The 19,263-nt window shown below is 39.2% G+C and overlaps 1 protein-coding gene across 4 annotated transcripts; it reads right to left on the bottom strand.

Annotated features, from left to right (window-relative positions):
• Window positions 1-357: 357 nt before the first annotated feature.
• On the bottom strand, window positions 358-16,390 carry LOC146318205 (1-phosphatidylinositol 4,5-bisphosphate phosphodiesterase delta-1-like). 4 transcript variants are annotated; one of them, XM_084731815.1, is made up of 15 exons: window positions 16,102-16,390; window positions 12,494-12,682; window positions 10,530-10,758; window positions 10,099-10,228; window positions 8,773-9,001; window positions 6,614-6,815; window positions 6,097-6,241; window positions 5,856-6,008; window positions 5,292-5,441; window positions 5,029-5,188; window positions 3,414-3,530; window positions 3,113-3,291; window positions 2,855-2,987; window positions 1,683-1,832; window positions 358-1,070 (listed from the first exon to the last, which is right to left on the bottom strand). In XM_084731815.1, exons 1-15 carry the CDS (start codon window positions 16,130-16,132, stop codon window positions 979-981), a joined length of 2,289 nt encoding a protein of 762 aa, XP_084587941.1. In that variant the 5' UTR covers window positions 16,133-16,390; the 3' UTR covers window positions 358-978. The 4 variants fall into 4 exon arrangements, with proteins under 4 accessions (XP_084587941.1, XP_084587942.1, XP_084587943.1 ...); XM_084731816.1 differs by having other exon boundaries at window positions 12,524-12,682; window positions 16,102-16,389; XM_084731817.1 differs by lacking the exon at window positions 16,102-16,390 and adding an exon at window positions 13,999-14,158.
• Between the last annotated feature and the right edge of the window lie 2,873 nt (window positions 16,391-19,263).

The following is a 19,263-nucleotide window of genomic DNA, read 5'->3' as shown; positions in this document are numbered from 1 at the left end:
AAGAAAAAAATTATTAAAGTTTTAAAAACATTAAAAGTTATTAATTTTCATTCAATCAACCAATCGATTAATCAACTAATTATTGCAGCTTTAGCTGATTGTTGAGTCTCACTCCCAGGACGTCAAATACTGACGTTTCGGGTTGTTAAAGTCTCCTGAACACAGCAAAATAACGAGAAAATACAGAAATACAGGCAGAAGGCAGGGTCTCTGCAGATACAGACACCAAAACACACTTCTAGTGGGTCACGAGTGATGACTGACAGGGTAATCCCTGTCAGTCATCACTTGTTTAAGTCTATACACTGTTACTTAGGAAAATGTTGCATATTATGCAAAAAAAGATCCAGACAGGTGTTCATGTTTAAAACTTTTATCTTCATCTTGATTTTACAAAAAAGATAAAGAAGCAATTGTGATAATGTCACATGAAAAATAAGCAATACTTGATAACTAAAATTACTGATGAAGACAAGGCACATTATTTTGATGCTGGCTTGCATTTCTCCAGAATTCATAAAATGGTCATTTGAATAAAAAGATTTAAATAAACAATACATTAACTGACCAGAAATGAGGGACATAAGCTTAAAAAAGTCTGATACCGTCGCAAACTGAACATGGTAGTAAAACACTAGTGCAACTCATACAAACCAATTTAAAAAAGTTTGTATAATAGTCCCTGTAATGTGACTCATATGGGTCATTATAAAGTCTCGCAAACCCAGTGTGTATGTAGAGTATTTTCCACCTCCCAGTACAACTAATTTCCAGTAGCAGATGGGAGTTTAACACACTACTATCCCTTGAGAAGAATATTTTACAGCAGCTGCTCACACTATTGGAATTAAGCCAATAAGTTAATCATGAACTAAAACTATAGAGTCAAAAAACAGAATAAAAATCCAGTTAAAATCAGTTAAAACATGGCTGTGTGATGGAGGTCCTTGTATCCTGCAGAGGCCAGTCAGTGACGTCTTACTCAGCGTCAAGGACCATGATGTGTACAAAGAGTCCAGCTGAGGGGAGAACGTCTCCGTTCTTATTGAGCAGAGGCACATGTCTGTATCCTGCGTGGGAGCACAAAGCGTTTGCAGTCAGTGATCAGACAAAAAGCGGAACATGAAGAGCTCTTTGTGAAGAGTGTGAATTGAGTTCTCTATGTTCCACCAGAGAAGGAAGAGTTCCTGTCTGTTCATTTATGAAGTGTGAAAACAAAGATCTGTCATTGGTTACAGTGAGGAATACAGAAGCCCATTTCTGCCAGTGTGATGAAAAACGATCCTCTAAGTCATTATAATGAAAAATTATTATATTGGATTTCATTATAATAGAATAAGGAGTTAGTATCTTAGTATTTCGAGATGAGTTAGTATATCAAAACAATGTGTTGGTATATCAACATAATCAGGTAGTATATCAAAACAAAAGAGTTATTTCAAGTTAGTATTTAAAAAAAAGATAAACTTGGAGATAACAGCTTATTTTAAGAGAGCATCTCAAAATAATGAGAAACCTATCCATTTTTAAATAGATACTAAATCATTATTTCAGAAAGTTTCTTGTTATAATGACTTCCAAAATCTTTTTTTCCATTACACTGGCAGAAATGGGATTCCATAGAAGAAAGAAACAGACCTGATGAAAAAAAAGGTAATTATGCTGCCAGGTGTTGAACTCACCCATTTGTAAGCTGTTGAATGGAATTGTGTACTGTCCAACAAACTCATTATTGGACGTGGAGTCGTGGTCTTCAATGATGAAGCGCACCAGTGCTAGCTCTGGCACATACACATCAAACTGGAAGTTTTCATTCCACGTTGGGTTAAAGCCTCAAACAGAACAGAAGAAACATGATGTATCGCAGATGTTATGCATCATTCATTTCTGGTGTTCGGTACATTCCTGGAGTTATTTAGTGAACCTTTAACCTGCCTCGTCTACATGTGCTTCACAGGTAGCACACATTTCCCAGAAAGCTTTTAATCACTCCCAGAGGGCATGGATAGATTAGTGGCATGCAGCAATAGGGAATAGCTCAGATTATTTGAAGTGGGGTTGTATGAATTACTTATTAATAGTCAGTGTATGACCTACAGTAGATGGCAGTCAACATGTCAACATTTTAGCCACTTAAACTGATACTGATTTTTTTAGGTGGACTTATTTTATGTGTACGCTACATTTAGAATATTTTCATTGATTTACTTTTCAGCCAGACAGCCTTTTCCGTCAAGAAACCAAGGTTATATAAGCTGAATATCGCTCCCTCCAAACCAACCAAACTCCACTGGCAGGAGTCATTTTACCTCACAGAACACGGGAGTTGCTGCCCTACTGTTGCCTCCATCTGTTAGTCTGTTAGCATTACTGCATGACTTCCATGTTTTAAAAGGTTAATTTGGATTTGCTGAAGTCACACAAGACAATATTTGACTTATATAACAGAAATTTCCTATCTGAAAAGCCCGTCTAGTGGCAAGGTAAAGCGCTGAAAATGTTCTAGATATTAAATAATCTAAATCATCCTTTTAAAGACAGTTACACAGGTTAGGCAGAGCAGGACCTTTGAAGATGGATTTAAATACAATCTGTGTTGTGGCTGCATTGCATTCTGATCTATTGAGTCTACTCCTAGTAGAAACACATTCTATCATGGCTCTAAATTATCAGTCAAACAGCATTGTGACTGTGGTAACATTAAAGGGGTTGCATCAGCTATGTTCAGCTAATAATCTGCTAGAATTAGGAAAATAACAAGTATAAAACAGATGCAAGCATATGACCAATATCTGTGTTTTGTGAACTGCGTTGTTAAATAAAACTACAGTACAGTAAAGGAAAGGAAGGGTACCATTGTTTTCAATAGCACTGGTCTCTTTCTCTGCAACGTCAGCCGGCACGCCGTACACCTGCACTTTGACCAGTGGGTCCACGATGGAGGACTTCTTCTTGTTCACTTTGGGAAGCTGCTGGGCTGATATAACCTGATGACACGTGAGGGACAGACACATCATGTCAGATAAAAAAAAAAGATCCTTCATGATCTGGTGAGCAGGACTGCGAACAGGGAAGTACAGACGACATAATGTGAGCATGTGAAACACTCAACCATGACATGCAGCGTCTTGTGCTTCAGCCAGTCTCCTCTGGTCAGGGTGATGGGGTCAAACTCCGTGTCCATGTCTCTCATGTAGACCGGTTTCAGGATGTAGCCGCTCTTTCCATTGATCATGAATCTGCCCTGGTTCAGGTCCATATCTGGGCAGCTGGTCTGGAAGTTTAAGGCCACTGAAAAGGGATAAATAAGATGATGTAAGGACAATGAGGAATCCAAAATAAAATGTTCACTAGTGCTTGCAACATCATCTCACTGGACTGTTGATGTGAGGGTTTGCGTCAGTATTACATACCAATTTGGCAGCCAGCGTTCCACAGAGGCACTGGGTTGTAGTTGGAGGAGTCGGTCCTTAAGCCTGCTGGGTAAATGCGGCTCAGCTTCTCCACATTATGACGGATATAGGCATTAGCTGCAGAGGACACATAGAGACCGAAGAACGGAGTTGAGTGAGAGCTCAAAGTTTGATTCTTGTTTTCTGTCATCACCCAGGAAGGTGCATCATTTTGTACACTGTGTGAATAATCACATGTTATAATCTTACAACAGATGCCTAGGTTTGACAAAATCTTTTTAGGAAAGAAAATGTTTAATTCAATTTTGTTTCCACAACTTTTCAGTTGATATTAATCATAACTGAATGTTTAGGTGGAGCTTGACTGTCCCAGTATGGCGGATGTGTAGAAGCACGGCAGTGACATACAGCAGCAGCCAAGCTGGTAGAGCTGATGTTTCTATATTTGTGCAAGCACATACACTTGCATTCCTAAAAGGCTCTTCTTGTTGCCTAAACAGTGTTGGTAAAGATAGCTAGAGTTTGAAGAGCAGATCTCCAACCAATCAGAGAGCTTGTAACATCCTCAACCAATTTGTAGTCTTCTACCTGAATGTGTGTCAAGTGTCACAAAAAGGCTAAATGACAGAAGAAAGAAGAAAACGCAAAGCAGCATAGAAGTGAATATGCAAATGGAAAAAGAAACTAACCTTTTAAAGTGCCTGATTAAAATATTTATTATTAATTCAAAAAGATTTTTAAATTCAACTATACATTTATGAACCAATGTATGTATTTTTAAATGATGTACCTATCAACCATTCTATATTGTTTTCGTGGTCCTCTACACCTGATGGGGATTTATAAACTAAAAGAGTAAATAACAGTTTTAAAAAAAATCTGAAATTCAGACACTCTCAACAATTTTTTTCACTATGTAAATACTTTGTTGGAGCAAGGGAAAAGATTTCTTCACATTGAACTGGCTTAGTGTACAAGTTAGCCAAATTTCTGGACTTTGCATATAATTAACCAAGGTTTTCAAGCGATAAATTTACAAGAAGTTTAGAAAGCCCCAATAAGTATTTATAAAATGTTCTCCTAATACTACTGATAACTTGTTGAAGGAAAAATTCACCACTTTTGGCTGTCCAGTCAGTTTTGATAGTAAATGTAGTCAATTAAACCAATAAATTCCTCAGTGTGTGCTATATTGACCAACATATCTGAGCTCTTCTGTTCACGGTGTCAGCAGTGCCTACATGTACCAGGATGCAATGTGTGCAAGCTTCTGGTGCTCACACCATGTTACTGTGTATCATCATCATAGCCTATAGGTAGAAGAAGCTATTGGCCAAAATTCACCTAGCACACCCCCTGGCTACCCAGATACGGAAAACAAGAATTCCAACCTGAAATAACCTGTCTTTTTTTTCCTGGACACCCGTGACATCACTGGAAGCAGGAAGAACTACAGATGTTGTAGCAGGAGAAATCAGCTGTCTCAGTCAATATAGCACACACTGAGGAATTTCTGTGGTAGCTTACTACATTAATCATCAACACTGACTGGACATCCACATGAAAAGTGCTGATCTTAAACACTTGAGTGAACCCAGCATGACATCTTCCTCACCCGACTCCTCTGCCAGCTTAATGGCCTTTCCCTCCTTGAAGGACGACATCTCGTAGAAGCTCAGGTTTTCTTTCGCGTCCTCGAAGCCGTGGAAGTGGACGCTCTTACAGTAGATCACCATGTCGGACAGCTCTTTGGCCAGTTTCAGCTTCTTTTTGTCCTACATGTTCCATAGAAATGAGAAAAGGGGGGAAAAATCTACTGATGGTATAAAGGTGTTAACTGAGATGATGTATTGACTCTTCTTTGTTGTGACCCCTCACCTTCCTTTTCTCCTCATCCTCCTCAACTTCATCATTTGACTCTTCTTCCTCCGTCACGTCTGAGTTGTTGTCAGCTGCTGCCTCAGGAGCAAAAGTGGCCTCCAGTTTGTTTAACCTCTTACCTTTGATCAGGAACTTTCCCTTTAGCTCCTGGAGGTACACACATAAAAACAGTATCACAAGGAGTCTGCAATAAAAATATAATCTACTTCTACAGTGTTTCCCCTGGGCTGGGAGTGTTCACTTTGGGTGAAAATGAAACGGTCCAGTCCAAATGTTGTGAGAGTTGCATTTTGTCATCTGGTGCACATTTCATGAAAACTGGGAAAAAACAGCAGCTTGTAGCATCCTTGTCAGATTCAGTGAAGGCAGAGCTTCACTGTCTCTCAAATGTCCATCTTTGGTTCATTCATCATTAATGAATTACTGTTGCTGGGAAACTTATCACATTTACAGTAATGTAACAAGGTATATAAGAAGTTATCTTCATTTCTCTCTCCTCTGCTCTGGTGTGTGTGTGTGTGTGTGTGTGTGTGTGTGCTATGGAAAACAGTGGATGCAAACCTCTGGAGACGGGAAGTCTGTGGGCATGCCGTCCCCCAGCGGAGATGTGACAAGTGTGCTGCCCAGGATGGAGCTCATGTGGTGGGCCATGACCCTCTGCTGCTCCACACTGCAGTGGTTCTCCAAGGAGAGGATGACCGGGTAATCAGACGTCTGGGGACGACCAGAGAGAAGAAAACTCACATAGAGCTAATGCTAATGGATACATCACAATGCTGGATATTCTGGATACTAAACACACCTTAAACGCATAGTCCTTGATGACTTTGATCACATCTTTGAAGAGGATCTCAGAGGTGAGTGTGTAGCCGTGGTAGATCTTTGGCTCATTGTCTGGTCCGTCCCAGCAGTCCAGCTCCACACAGCGGCAGCCCTTCAGCAGAGCCCTGAGAGGGACACAACCGGCATTACTGACTGAATGGTTGGACTACAAAAAGACAGCCCGAAGGTTACTGTTAATGAACCCAAGATGGTTAAAACAACCAGTAACTTCTTTACAGATTGTGAGCACTTCATCTCAGCCCCTTCAGATCATCCAAAACATTCTTGCCGACTTATTTGCACATTTACAGGCACAAGCTAGAAACATCCTGCAGCCTTCAGTCTCGTCCCGTTAGATTGGGGTAGAGAGACATCCACAGACCAAAACTCTGATAAATATCTGCAGCCTGCAGTGATTTTATCAGCCCACTGCAGGTACAGCAGCTGAATTTAAGACGTCAAGGACGGATTCTTATAGGCTGAATGACCGCTGTTACCTGACATAAGCCTCCGTGCTGCTGGGCCCTTTGAGCTGATCCTCCATGAGATAGGTGTTGTGCGAGGAGGAGATAAAGTAGTGGCTGAGGGGATGACTCATGTCCTGGTACACCTCTTTGTGATCTGCACTGAGAACCATGGCCTGTGGATTGTGCAGGTACATGAGGAAGCCATCTTTGGACAGCAGCTTCTTCACCTTGGCTGAAGGAACACAAAGACTATTACTACTACTACTACTACCATTTAGTTTGTGCTTGTTTATTATTATTTGTTGTCTTATGCAGAGACATGAAACAGAATATGATTTGCAAATGCTTCACATCCAATATAAAGCTGTCAAAAGTATAGAAACCTCAGTACTTTTTCAATACCACGTGTAAAAGAAACGATATCCAATAAATTGCGATACTCTAAAAATCTTATGTTTGAGGACATTTTAGGAAAACTGTCACAGTATAGAGAACACATAAGCATATGCATAAAATCTGAGTTAAACGTTTATTTTACTTTACACAATCAGAACAGTAAAGATTAAAGATAGATAACAACACTGCTATCTAGCGGTCAGGGGTTTAGACATAACACAAATTGGTCCACTGCCACAAATCTTTGCATGTATCACAATATCATGATACAGTGTTTTTGAGAATCAGTACAGTACTAAAAACCACAAAATTTTGATTCTCAAGGGTATCAATATTTTCCGAGACTGGTCCAAAAACGTGGCCCAGATCAATCAAAAGTCTTTGCAAAATTCAGGGTTGATAACTTTTTATTATTTCATGTATTACATAAGTTTTTTTCCTCATCTGTAATTTGTAACCCACAGTTGTAACCGTTGCTGTCCACATAGAGTGACTGGAGTCCCAAAGCATTTGGTGTGGTAGTTTTGTCTGACGTTGGTAATAAATCTTGCAAAGAGGAGCCTTGCTATTTGCTTCTGTTGACCCTATAAAAGGTTTGAACTCGGAATCGCTGCTTGCATCTGTATTTTCACACTGTAATTCGAGATAACAGATCCTTGCTGAAAAGACTATGTGTGAATCAGCTGAATTATGTTTTGCACCTTTTAGCACTAATAAATATGCTCAGCAGACCAGACATAAAATCTACGGTGCATGTATGTAAAACACTCGTGTAATAAATAACTAATTCTTAAGAGCAACGACAGCACTGAATAGACTTCTCATTGTATATTGCAGGAATTTTAAGTTTATCTCATACGTGCCGACAGAAGATTTCCAAGCAACTTATTTGACTTGGAAAATTGAAAATGTTGTTAATATGTCATTAGGACTTGGCATAACAGTACCAGTCAGTGAAACTCATGTCATGTATTTTTGTACTATTCACAGGAGACACCTCTGTTTCAGCTAAACTTCTTCACCAAAGTGGAAAACTTAATGTTTGAAGATGATTATAATAGCAAATTTTTATGACCTATGTTATCAGTTGGTATTGTTAGTTTTAGGTGTCAATAGTTTTTAACAATTTTCACAATTGTTTTTATGCTGTGAAGTCTTATCTGGGACAAGGGGCAAGTTTAGAATAGCTTTTCACCAAATAAATGGCATTAGAGTGTCTGTATTAATCATTTTCAAAGTAGAACATGATTTATCCCAAGTCTCAAGAATGTGTAAATTAATTTAGCCAATAAATCCCCGTAAATCTTACGGACTGTACCTTTAGCATTGCTGGCTAACTCTTTTTCCATCTGTAACCTCATTGGCCAAATGTTTCCCTTGTACTCAACATAGGATTTCTGCTCATTTTTTAGTGTTTGGATTTGAGATTGATGTAAGAGATACAAAGAGGAAGACCAGAGAGGATGTTTTTACCCTGTAGCTCAACAGACTGAGAATGATGTGTGGATAATGAGAGCTCATGTTACTGCAATATGGCTCAAATCTCCCTCTGCTGAGGGGAAAATTCGTTCTGAAGGGACACTCTTAAATACAAAAAAGAAATCATGATACATGATCACAAATGCAAAATACAATGAACTGCTAAAATAAAGCAGCCAGAGTATCACAGCCCTGCTAGTTTTCAGTGATTCAGCTGTGAAACTGAAAGGCCATGATTGAGGAACTGTTGCTCCACCACACTATGGAGTAATGACCTGAAACAAAAAGCACGTTATTACAGATAAGGTACTGACCATTTTCATCTGGCTCGTACTTCTCAATAATCTTGAGTGCGTCAGCCAATGTGGCTTTCTCTCGCTGTTCTTTCATCAGGAAGGCAACCAGGTTCTCAGGACTCATGAAGCCCGTAGTTTTTGCATACTCTCCGTAGATCACGTCGATTTCCTCCCGACGGGTCAACTGGTCATAGAAATGTTCAATCTCATCTCCAGAAAGGTACCCGGACTTGGATTTGTCACATTTCTGTATGATGGAAATGATCTTATCAGTATTAAGATGGTAAGGGTTGAATACTGTTTTCATCAAAATTTGACTTCATCTTGTTTTTCCAAATTGCCAATTAAGAGAAATTATATACAAGTACAACCTGAAAAATGTCTGGCACTCACATGTCACACAAAATAAGACAAAACAACACTTTCTCATACACATGTCACCAAGACACTGTATGAACTTCTGCTCAGTCAGTTCAACGTAAGTTTCATATTACTTTTAAATTCAAAATTTCAATCAATTTCTTTTTGCAAAGATCTAATTACCATCACATCCGACCTACAATTAGGGCTGCAAATAATTATTATTATTATCAATCAATCTGTCGATCATTTGATTAACGGTTTTATTAATCAGTTCACAATCTTGTTGATTGAAAAATATGTCCAAGCACGTACATCTGTGTGCTCTACATGTTTGGACCTATTCTTTAAGTCTTTCGATTATTTTCATTATGGATTAATTTGTCGACCATTTTCTCCATTAATCAATGAGCCGTTTGGTCTGTAAAATGTCAGAAAATGGTGAAAAATGTTGATCAAAGTCCAAGATGACTCAAATGTCTTGTTCTTCAACTACTCAAAACAATTAATCAATTATGAAAATAGTTGGTGATTAATTTAATGTACGATTAATAATTGATTAATCATTGCAGTTCTACCTACAATATCAAGTTAATATTGGGATTCTCCCTGCCTGCCCACCTTGAATCAGAATGCAAAAAGGCTCATTTCCAAGATTAAAATGATAAAATTTAAGAGAAAAACTTCTTAACAGAGAATATGAGAGGTTGTTTTGCAAAATTTCTGATTTTTTTCCCTCAGACTTTTAGGGCATATTACCCCATATCCCCCAGCTCCATAATTTTTTATCTTTTATTTTTTAACCTACAGTGGCCTTAATATGCTGTCATACTTAAAACACAATTTGTATTGAAATAATTCAATTACAACATCAGTTACATCACATAACTAACCCTGCAGCAGTCATCAGTTTTACAGCTCTTTGGGATATCCCCCATTGACTTTCATCATTAGCACCCATTAAAAAAGCGCAGAGGGCATCACCTCAAAGAGCATCCCTGCGTAGACGTCGTCCACTTCAATGTTGATCAGACGCAGGAAGTTCTTCACCTCTGACTCACTCAGCTTATCATCTTTGTTCTTGTCTGCCTTCCTCAGGCAGCTGAAGATCCAACTGAAAGTTTTTCGATGTAAGGAAAGTGAAAGTGTTCACAAAAATCTCTGTGGATTATCTAACCGGATTTTTTCACCCTGGTTTTGAATTTTTCAAACATATTTTTTGGCGCTTTGAGCATCACAAGCTGAGTGCCATTTAGTCCCATTATACTGGAGAGAAGGCAGACATTTCTATGGCTGATATCTCTGATATAATCTACTGTCCCTGTCCCCTGAAGGTATCTGTGGACTTTTAATAATTGAAGTCTGGCAGGGGTTCCTAAACCACAATAAAACCTCCACTATCACAATAAGGATACTGCTCTGTCTTCTGCTGGAGGCTGAGGTTGTTTATGTTGGACATTGTCTTCTGCAGGCTGCTGACCCACTGCTTGGCCTCGTCCTCTGAGCTGGCCATGAGGTCCAGGTTCTTGCGGCGGCCCTTGAACATGATGGAGAAGCAGCGGCCCTCCACCTGCTCATCTGTGTACTTCCTCAAGCCCTCCGACTGACGGCCCATTCGCACCGATGAGATGTCATCGATTGAAACTGGAGACAGTCGCAAATGTTATTTTACACATTCTGCATATCAGTTAAAGCAGTGGTTCTCAACCTTTTTGAGTAATGACCTCAGAATAATCAGGTTGGTGTCACGACCCCCACAAAAGCTGTAAGTAACAGAAGGTCAGGGTGATACAGAGTAAGCCCTAGGCACCTAACACTAGCTATGTTACACCTGCTGCGGACTCAGCTGCTACAGTTAAGTGACAACTAGAGATATTCAATACAATATATTATATGTAGTGGGGGTTCTTGCTCCATATCTTTATCAGCTAAGAGGTCCATGGCCTGAAAGACGCTGAAGACCCCTGATTTTCACCATTAGTGAGGAGGAGGAGGATTTCTTTTTTTTTTAAGTTATGTTTTGGGGCTTTTCTTGCCTTTATTAGATAGGATAGCTGAAGAGTAGACAAGAAAAGGGGGGTGAAGAGAGAGAGGATGTCATGCAGCAAAGGGTCACAGACAGGAGTTGAACCAGCGGCTGCTGCAGAGGACTGACAGCCTCCATATGGGGTGGACGCCCTACCAGCTGAGCTAAACAGCCGCCCCGACTGTTAGATTAATTAAATTTGTTGACACCAGTGGTATTTTGCATATTTTTCTGTGCTGCTTGCTACAATATTTTATTCTCCACAACCATCTGCCAACCCCCAATAATTATGGCCCGACCCCCAGGTTGAGAACCACTAATTTAAAGGACCAGTATGTAGAATTTAGTGGTATTTAGCAGTGAGCAGATTGTAAACACATCGTTTCACCCTCCTAAAGGAAAATCTATCATTTCAACAATCCAACAAATGGTCTGGACCACTCATCAATTGTTTTTGTCTTAAATTCAAAATTTATATTAAAAAAAAACAGTGAATGCAAGAAATTCTCCTAAATCACTCGTACAAACCACAAATCTGTTTTTACAAGTGGCTCCTGTTTGAGGCCATTGATTCGTATTTTCAGGTGGTTATATTGTAATGAAAAAGTACCTAGGAATATTCTGTTCTATTTATACCATATTGTACCAATAGATCCTCATAAATCATACACACTAGTCCTTTAATTAAGGATTTTTCTGCCATAAGACTGATAAAATAGGGCTTGTCCAGCTCAAAAAGGCAGTCTCTCATACTTTTGGTATCTTGAGGCATCACAGACCAGCCTGCTTGGTAAATATAAGCCTGTTGTGTGCAGTTTACCAACGTCACACTACAAGTTTCTGGAACATGAAGCATTTTCAAACAGCTATCTCTTACTGAAGTTTGAAGTAATGTGCAGAGTTGTTAATGCACTTTTCCGTCTTCATTTATGTTTATTTGTGGCAACAGAAATAAAGACATGCAGTTATCAGTGTGACTTCCTGAGAACAGTTTGTAATCCAAGGAGAATTTATAACCAGAGGGCCATTTCAGACCACTCCTTCACCCATATAAAAAAACCTCTATCTTGATAAACACACCCACAAAACACATCATTGCTATCATTAACAACCCAGTTTGATATTACAAAGGTCTTTCAGAGTAAGAGGTTTTTATTGCTCTATCTTCAGTCCTCCACTTATATTATCTATAAGACAAAAATCTGTCTGACCTGAGAGAAAAAGTTTTATTTGAATCATCACTGAAAATGTGTCGGACATTTTAAATAATAACTCTAAGTCAAAAGCAAAGAAGAGGTGGGAGGTGTGTGTCCACCACAACACTAGACAGATGTGTGCAAGAGTCTCACACACATGTTTGTGGGATGCTGGGACGGCACTCACAGGTCTGGTTTGTCTTGAACATTTTCTTTGATTCATGCCACATGGTCTTGCAGTCCTCCTGGAGTCTGAAGTGACGGGTCTTCTTCCAGGACGTGGAGCGGACCTTGAGGAGGTCTCCCCCCTTCAGGAGGAACTGGAGGTCCACGTCTCCCTCCATACCTGCGAGAACACACAAGCAGAGTACGCTACATTTCTACAAACCTACTAAGCTGAAGCCCCTTTGACACACAGGTGAGTTGACTCAAACCTTTGACCTCCTCTTTAACCTGCCTTCATCTCATCAGAGAACTCCATGAAAAGAGTGAAATGCCCCAAATCTAAAGCCAGGGACAGCCCTTTACCGCGCAGCTTTACAGCTTTTAAAATGGCAAACAAGTGGAGATGTTCACTGCCGTGGTGAAAAGTAACTAAGTACATTTACTCATGCACTGTAAGCAGGGTTCAACAATAAGAATTTCACAGTTACCCAGGGTAATGAAAACGCCACATTAGGCTAGTAAATCCAGCAACCCACTTACTTGATAAGGTATTTTGATAACTGACTAATCATTAAAGTAAGCTTTCATGCAAAAATTTCAGAAAATGCCATTTTCAGCCTCTTAAATATGGACACTTCCTGCATTTCTCTGTTTATTATCACATTAAACTGAATATCTTTGGGTTTTAGACTGACAAAATGATACATTTAGACATCACCTTGGACTGAAACTGGGATCGACATCTTTCACTATTTTCTGGCACTTAATTGGCATTGCAGCCTTAGATTAAACATTTAGTGTCTGTTGTTATATGATAAATGTTACTTCAGATACTTCTCATATAAAGAAGACATCTGATCAGTTCAATGTGATGCATCGTTTCTAGATTAAACTACCAACAGTATAGAAATTAGTTAAAATGAACTCCACCTTTGCAAACTATTTAGTTAAATGTCACACACATTAATGCATCAGAGTTATTATTATAGAGCTGAAATCACAAAGCCATTGATTAATCTCTTGATTGTTATCTCAGTTGTTTGGTCCATAAAATGTAAGAAAATGGCGATTTGGTGATCAAATGTTCACATTGTCTCACATGAGAGAACTTGGACATTTCTGCTTAAATAATTTACTCAAAATGATTAATTGATTATCAAAATAGTTGTGATTAATTTAATAGTTGACAAGTAATCAGTTGTTGCAGCTCTACATTATTCTGAGATGCTACATAATATTGTTACACTCACATTTTTGCATTATGAGTGCTTTAACAGGTAATATTTTCAGGATATTTAGCTGATAATACTTCTGTACTTCTACCTTAGGATTTTGGATTACATTTCCATCGTGGTAGTTCTACTCTGATTTAAGTAAATGAGCTGAATACTTGTTCCACCTCTGGTACACTGGAACAACACAGCATGTCTGACTGTGCGTGACTCTTAGGTCACATCTGGCTCAAGATACCGTTAGAATAAACTCAGCGCAGCCTACCGAGGATCTTCGCGTTGATCTGTAACACCTTCTGACTCCTGGCTACTCGGTGTAATTCCTCAGGTCCACTGAGTTGCGGTTGTGTTTGGAGACAATTCATGGCGCTCCGAGGTGCTGAAAAGCTCCCGGACTGTATTCACAAGGCGTCGGGAGCGACCAGTGTGTTGGAGGGCGTGAACCAGCCCCACTCAAAGTTCACTTCACATCCTTACAACAGGACTTCCCTCAGTCAGTCAGCTGACAGCCACACGCCCACTTCACTTCATGACATGCAGCTCATGTGTACATATGAAGAGGAGGTGGTTCAAAACTCAAAAACTGTCCGCTTTATGCTGAATGTTTGTTACCTTTCAGTCGCTTCAAAGAAACAGTCGACTAATTTTAAAGACATTTTAAGACACCGGTAGTCTTAGATAATAAAGAGGCTGTGAAGCTAATGAACAGATGCTTCAAGATAGAATTGTATGCATTTTCATCAAAGTAAAACTCAGTTTTATAATATTTTTCCAAAGATTATCTTAACAAAAAATTAAGCAAATTTTACGTTTCAAATTCCGCCAGAAGTGTAAGAAGTCAACTTTAAAATTGTTAAAATATATTACTCTGTAGAATAATAAGATACCCATTTGGTCTTCATAATAGCAAATGCTCGTTTTGTGTTAAATACACTGAAACAACAAAACATTTATTTTCTTTTTGGCTGTAACATTCTGAATGTAAATTTGCTAGTGTTTCTTTTGGGAAAGTCTGCATTACTGGTTAAGGAAAATGCACGTTTTTGGCGTGTTGAAAGATGGTCGACGACGTGACGTAGCAATTAACGCAATTACCATGCTTGGATAATTCTTACAAAACAGTAGATTTCTGAAAACACTATACAGCTGAACTTCCGCATGTTTCACACGGAATTGACCTTGCTTCTTATCAGTGACTAAGAAAGCTTTGAAGCTCTGTAACTTACCAGAAGAACTTAAACTTTCAGAGAACCCCAAGGACTCCTTATTTGTTTTATTAATGTTTTCTTTTTATTATTCTTATATGAGTGACATGGCTGCCAGTTGTCTGAACAAGAAGTGTGCAATACTGCTCCATTCCATACATGTATTTTTTTCATACGCATTAATAAAGTTGTGTAAAAACAAACAAAAAACCTTATATGTAACACTGATAAACATTCAGGGTAAACACAGGTGTTACCGATGATACTAATTAAGGTCCTGTTTCATTTAGTGTACCTTTTCCAGTGAGCCAACATGCACAATGGCAGCAACGTGATTTTGTTTGAACTGAATGGTACGGGACCTTAATTAGCACCATGAGCAACACCTGTGTTAGCTCTACTACTATTTCATATCAATATGGCTGCTGTGAAAAAGGTTTATTTGCTAGCAACAGAATTACAATTTATATGACACTAACGTTGGCGTGTAGCCAGAGAGTAAAACAACAAACATTTAAAATGAAGCTAAGTGAAAAATATTTAAGTATGAAAGTGTAAATATGATAACAATGCATTTAGCGGTTAATTAGCCAATGTAATAAATTGTCTTAGTGTTGAGTCCTGCAATAGTTGACTCGCTGGCTCCATCTAACGGTGACTTTAAGGTACTGTCAAGTGCTGTGATTTAGATAAACCCGATTAAAAAAAAAAACTTGTAGGTGCTGGCAACAGGTCAACAAAGGTATGAGTGCTGAGAAGATAGAAATATGTGCTTATTTAGCGCCATTCGATAACAGTGCTTAAAGTAGGCGTTTGTTTGTCTTGGTTAAGTAGAGGCTGCGCGCTGTTTTGGTCTTGGCAACACTGTGTGCAGCAAGGTGAAACTAGGCTGGATAAACGCAGCCACACCTTTTGGCAGAGTGTAAACGAGTCTTTAAAAATCTACAGGTGATCTTGTTCTAACACATTTAACTCAGCACTAAATACCCGCAGTTAGTGATTAAACAGTTTGATAACAAGAATTAAAATGTATGTACAAGTGCTCAAATACCACCTTGGCCTGAGGATTATTCAGTGTTGGATAATTCTGGAACACAATTAAGGCAAAAACGTAATTTAATTTGTACAATTAAAAAAAAAAAAAAAATCAGTATGTGTCCTACCGGTTTTCTTCTCGATCCCGTTTGTTTCCATCCTTTCTCAGTTGTTTGTCTTCTTTACGCAGTCTGATGTCGTCTTTCCTCGTTTCACTTGATGCACCGTTTCATCTAAAGTTGCTCCTTCTTTCCATGTGCGCAATATGGGAAGGAAAACTTTGGGTTTGTTGAGCCGAGTGAGGGGCCAACAACACACCTAAAGGCGGCGACGGACACAGGTGGGTTTCTCCTGGCAGTCTGAATGGTGTCAGCACTCCTGCAGGCTCCAACACCGGTTTGACAAGCCTGCCATGCAAGCAGCACTGCTGATGTCACAACAGGGTAGGTTACACCAACACATGGGCCTGGTTAACAAACTGTTTGACTTAACAGTCAGCATTTAAAGCATACCACAGTGTGAGTTGCTCTTTGCACCTGCAGACAAATGAAAAATGCTTATTTAATCCATGCCTTTTATAATCCTGTTTGCTAAAACACTTTAGGGGCCATTTTCTCATTGAGGAAACCCTAGATGTGAACAATCAGGGAGGGGACATTCACCCGAGAAAGCACCCATAAGACTCAAGATACTGTTACCAGGTTTTATAAGTAATATAGGTGTGAAAGAGTCGTATTACATTATGTCTATGGTTGACTTCTGCTTTGTCAATTCATGTGCACACCTGTTCCTCATTCAAACCCAAGGTAAACATGATCAAGAAGCTTGAATAACAGTGTTGGCTCGCTGCCCGTCCACATATTTGACAGTGAGCTTGAACATATTGGTTACACTGAATGGGACAGATGAAGTTTTTTTGCTTTCCTTTTCATGTGCAGCTTAGCCTTGGCAGGATAATAGCACTGCAATCACTGGTGCGTTGGGGCTCTTGTGGCTCTCAGCACTTCCCTTTCAGGCCTGGCTTACCCCCAGCGCACTGTCAGCATCAGGATGAGCGAGCTTTAATGCAGCATCGGGGGGAGAGCTTCCGGGCAAGGGCCAACCACTTCCAAAAAAAAAAAAAAAAAAAAATAATCCACAGGTTTCAGGGAAACAAACAGGAGTTGTACTATGGCTCCAGATGCGTGTTTGAGGACTGAAGAAGTTGGTTGTTTTCCTAAACGTGTATGAAACACATACTGCACATGGGTATTTATTACTGTTGACCCACTAGAAGTGTGTGGTGGTGTTTGTATCTGCAGAAACTGGCCCTCTGCCTGTATTTCCAAAATTTTCTCATTATTTTGCTGTGTTCAAGACACTTTACTGACCCAAAACATTGGTATCCTGAAAATGAGACTCAACAACCAACTGTCTGGCACATTTATGATTACCTCTGACAAATCCTACTGATTCTACCCTTTAAGAGAGGAAAATCATGTATTTTATGTTGATGTTACATGTCATACACTGACACACTTTCATCTGGGGGCTTCTCTAGTCCAGATGAGCCATTTGGGATCAAGTGCCTTGCTCATGGGCACCTTGAAGTAGCTGATGAATCATAAAATTCAATCATAAAAGTGCACAGTATCATAAAAGTGTACAGTAGCTGCACTTAACACTGTACAGCTGACAATTTCTAAGTCCTGCCCCTTTTTGCTCTGTGCTCAAATGACAGCTGAGCAAGCTTGGTACCTTGGTCAACTTTCTCCTCTTCCTGTATATGTGACTTACAGGGTCACATCTTAAGTTAGCTAATGTTAGCAAAGTGTGAGCTAACTAGCTACCTAATGATCAAAGGAACAGTTAACCCCAAAATGGAAAATACATATTTTATTCTGGCCTGTAGTGCTATTTATCTATCTATACTGTTTTGGTGTAAGTTGCCTTTTTGAGAAGATATTAGATCTAACAATACCTGCCCTCTCTCAAGTATAATGAGACTAAATGACACAAGTCATGTGTTGCTCCACAAAACAGCACCACAAAAATACATTTGAAAAATTGTAAACCAGTGTCTCTTTCCAGAAATCATGATATGGTTACTCAAGATAATTCACAGACTTTTTTAAAGAGCAGTTTCATGTAGGAACTACTTTCTCTCTGCAGTAGAATCAACTAGAACTACTTTCTTTCTAATAGAAAGAAAACATGAAATTGGCAATAACAAAGTCTGTGAATTATCTTGGGTAACCAGGTCACAATTAGTTTAGGAATTTATTTTTTTGGTGCTTGGAGCAGCACAGGACTTGTGCCATTTAGTCTCATAATGTTGCAGAGAAGGCAGGCATCTCTACAGCTAATATCTCCAAAACTCTGCAACTCACACCAAAAAATCTAGATGGATAAATTGCACTACAGGCCAGGAAAATTTTAAAAATATGTATTTTTAATTTTGGGGTGAACTGTACCTTTAAAGTAGATAAGCTAGCTAGTTAGCTCACATTTTGCTAACATTAGCCTATTTAAGATATGAATATATGTAGCTTTCCAAGGTCCCCAAACAACATCTTTTAACCAACTCCAAAATGTGGTTTTCCTTTCAGCATAGAAAAGCCCAGTACATAGCAAATCTATTTACAGGAATCAGGAAAGGGGGCAGTTGACGAGGTACCAAGCTTGCTTCGCTGTCATTGGAGCACAGAACAAACAGGGAGGAACATAAGAAGTCAGTTCTTTCCTCACACCTTGCTAGTGGGGATGGCTGCACAAAATTACAGGCAAAGATGGTGATGATTTTTACATTCAGTATCCCTGATCTCTATTTACTCCTGTTGTTTAGACTGGAAAACATTAAGCATAAGCTGTTTACTGGTCAGCTATATCATCAAACCACTCATGTTTGTTGTGTGTTTTTGTCGAAATCAGTAAGTCCAGGAAAAGTCCTTTTGCAGCAAAGGTTTGTGTCTGTAAAAAAATATGGACAGCAATAGACTTGTCACATAAGCATGTCTTAAATTCAGAACACTGTAAATGGAGTGTAGTAAGTGACTTCTTGTGTTGACAAGTCTGTGTCTTTGCTTGGTGTCTGTGCCTTTTGAACAAGCAAGAACAGGCCCTGCTGTTTCCTCACATTCCACTGATACCATCCATAGTTTTGCTGCTTTTCCCCAAAACATCCCCATGTCTCACAGCTCTGTTTCAGTGACAAGGATTACACAATGTCTCAGTTACTGAAGGATACAGCCCAAAGAAGTTACACCAAGTTATGAATACTGCAGTCTGCTGTGTGTTTAGCACAGCACACA

Source organism: Lutjanus erythropterus, chromosome 12 (assembly GCF_056507025.1).
Source record: "Lutjanus erythropterus isolate fLutEry1 chromosome 12, fLutEry1.hap2, whole genome shotgun sequence".
Taxonomy (NCBI): domain Eukaryota; kingdom Metazoa; phylum Chordata; class Actinopteri; order Lutjaniformes; family Lutjanidae; genus Lutjanus; species Lutjanus erythropterus.
Note: the sequence above shows the minus strand (reverse complement) of the source record. Positions and strands in the feature narration are given on the sequence as shown.

Coding starts and splice junctions, on each gene's coding strand:
- LOC146318205 (XM_084731817.1), bottom strand. CDS start 14,098: ATGAATTGTCTCCAAACACAACCGCAACTCAGTGGACCTGAGGAATTA. Junction 9,002..10,098: donor ACGCAGGGATGCTCTTTGAG/GTGATGCCCTCT, acceptor TCCATCATACAG/AAATGTGACAAATCCAAGTC. Junction 2,988..3,112: donor ACAAGACGCTGCATGTCATG/GTTGAGTGTTTC, acceptor ACGTGTCATCAG/GTTATATCAGCCCAGCAGCT.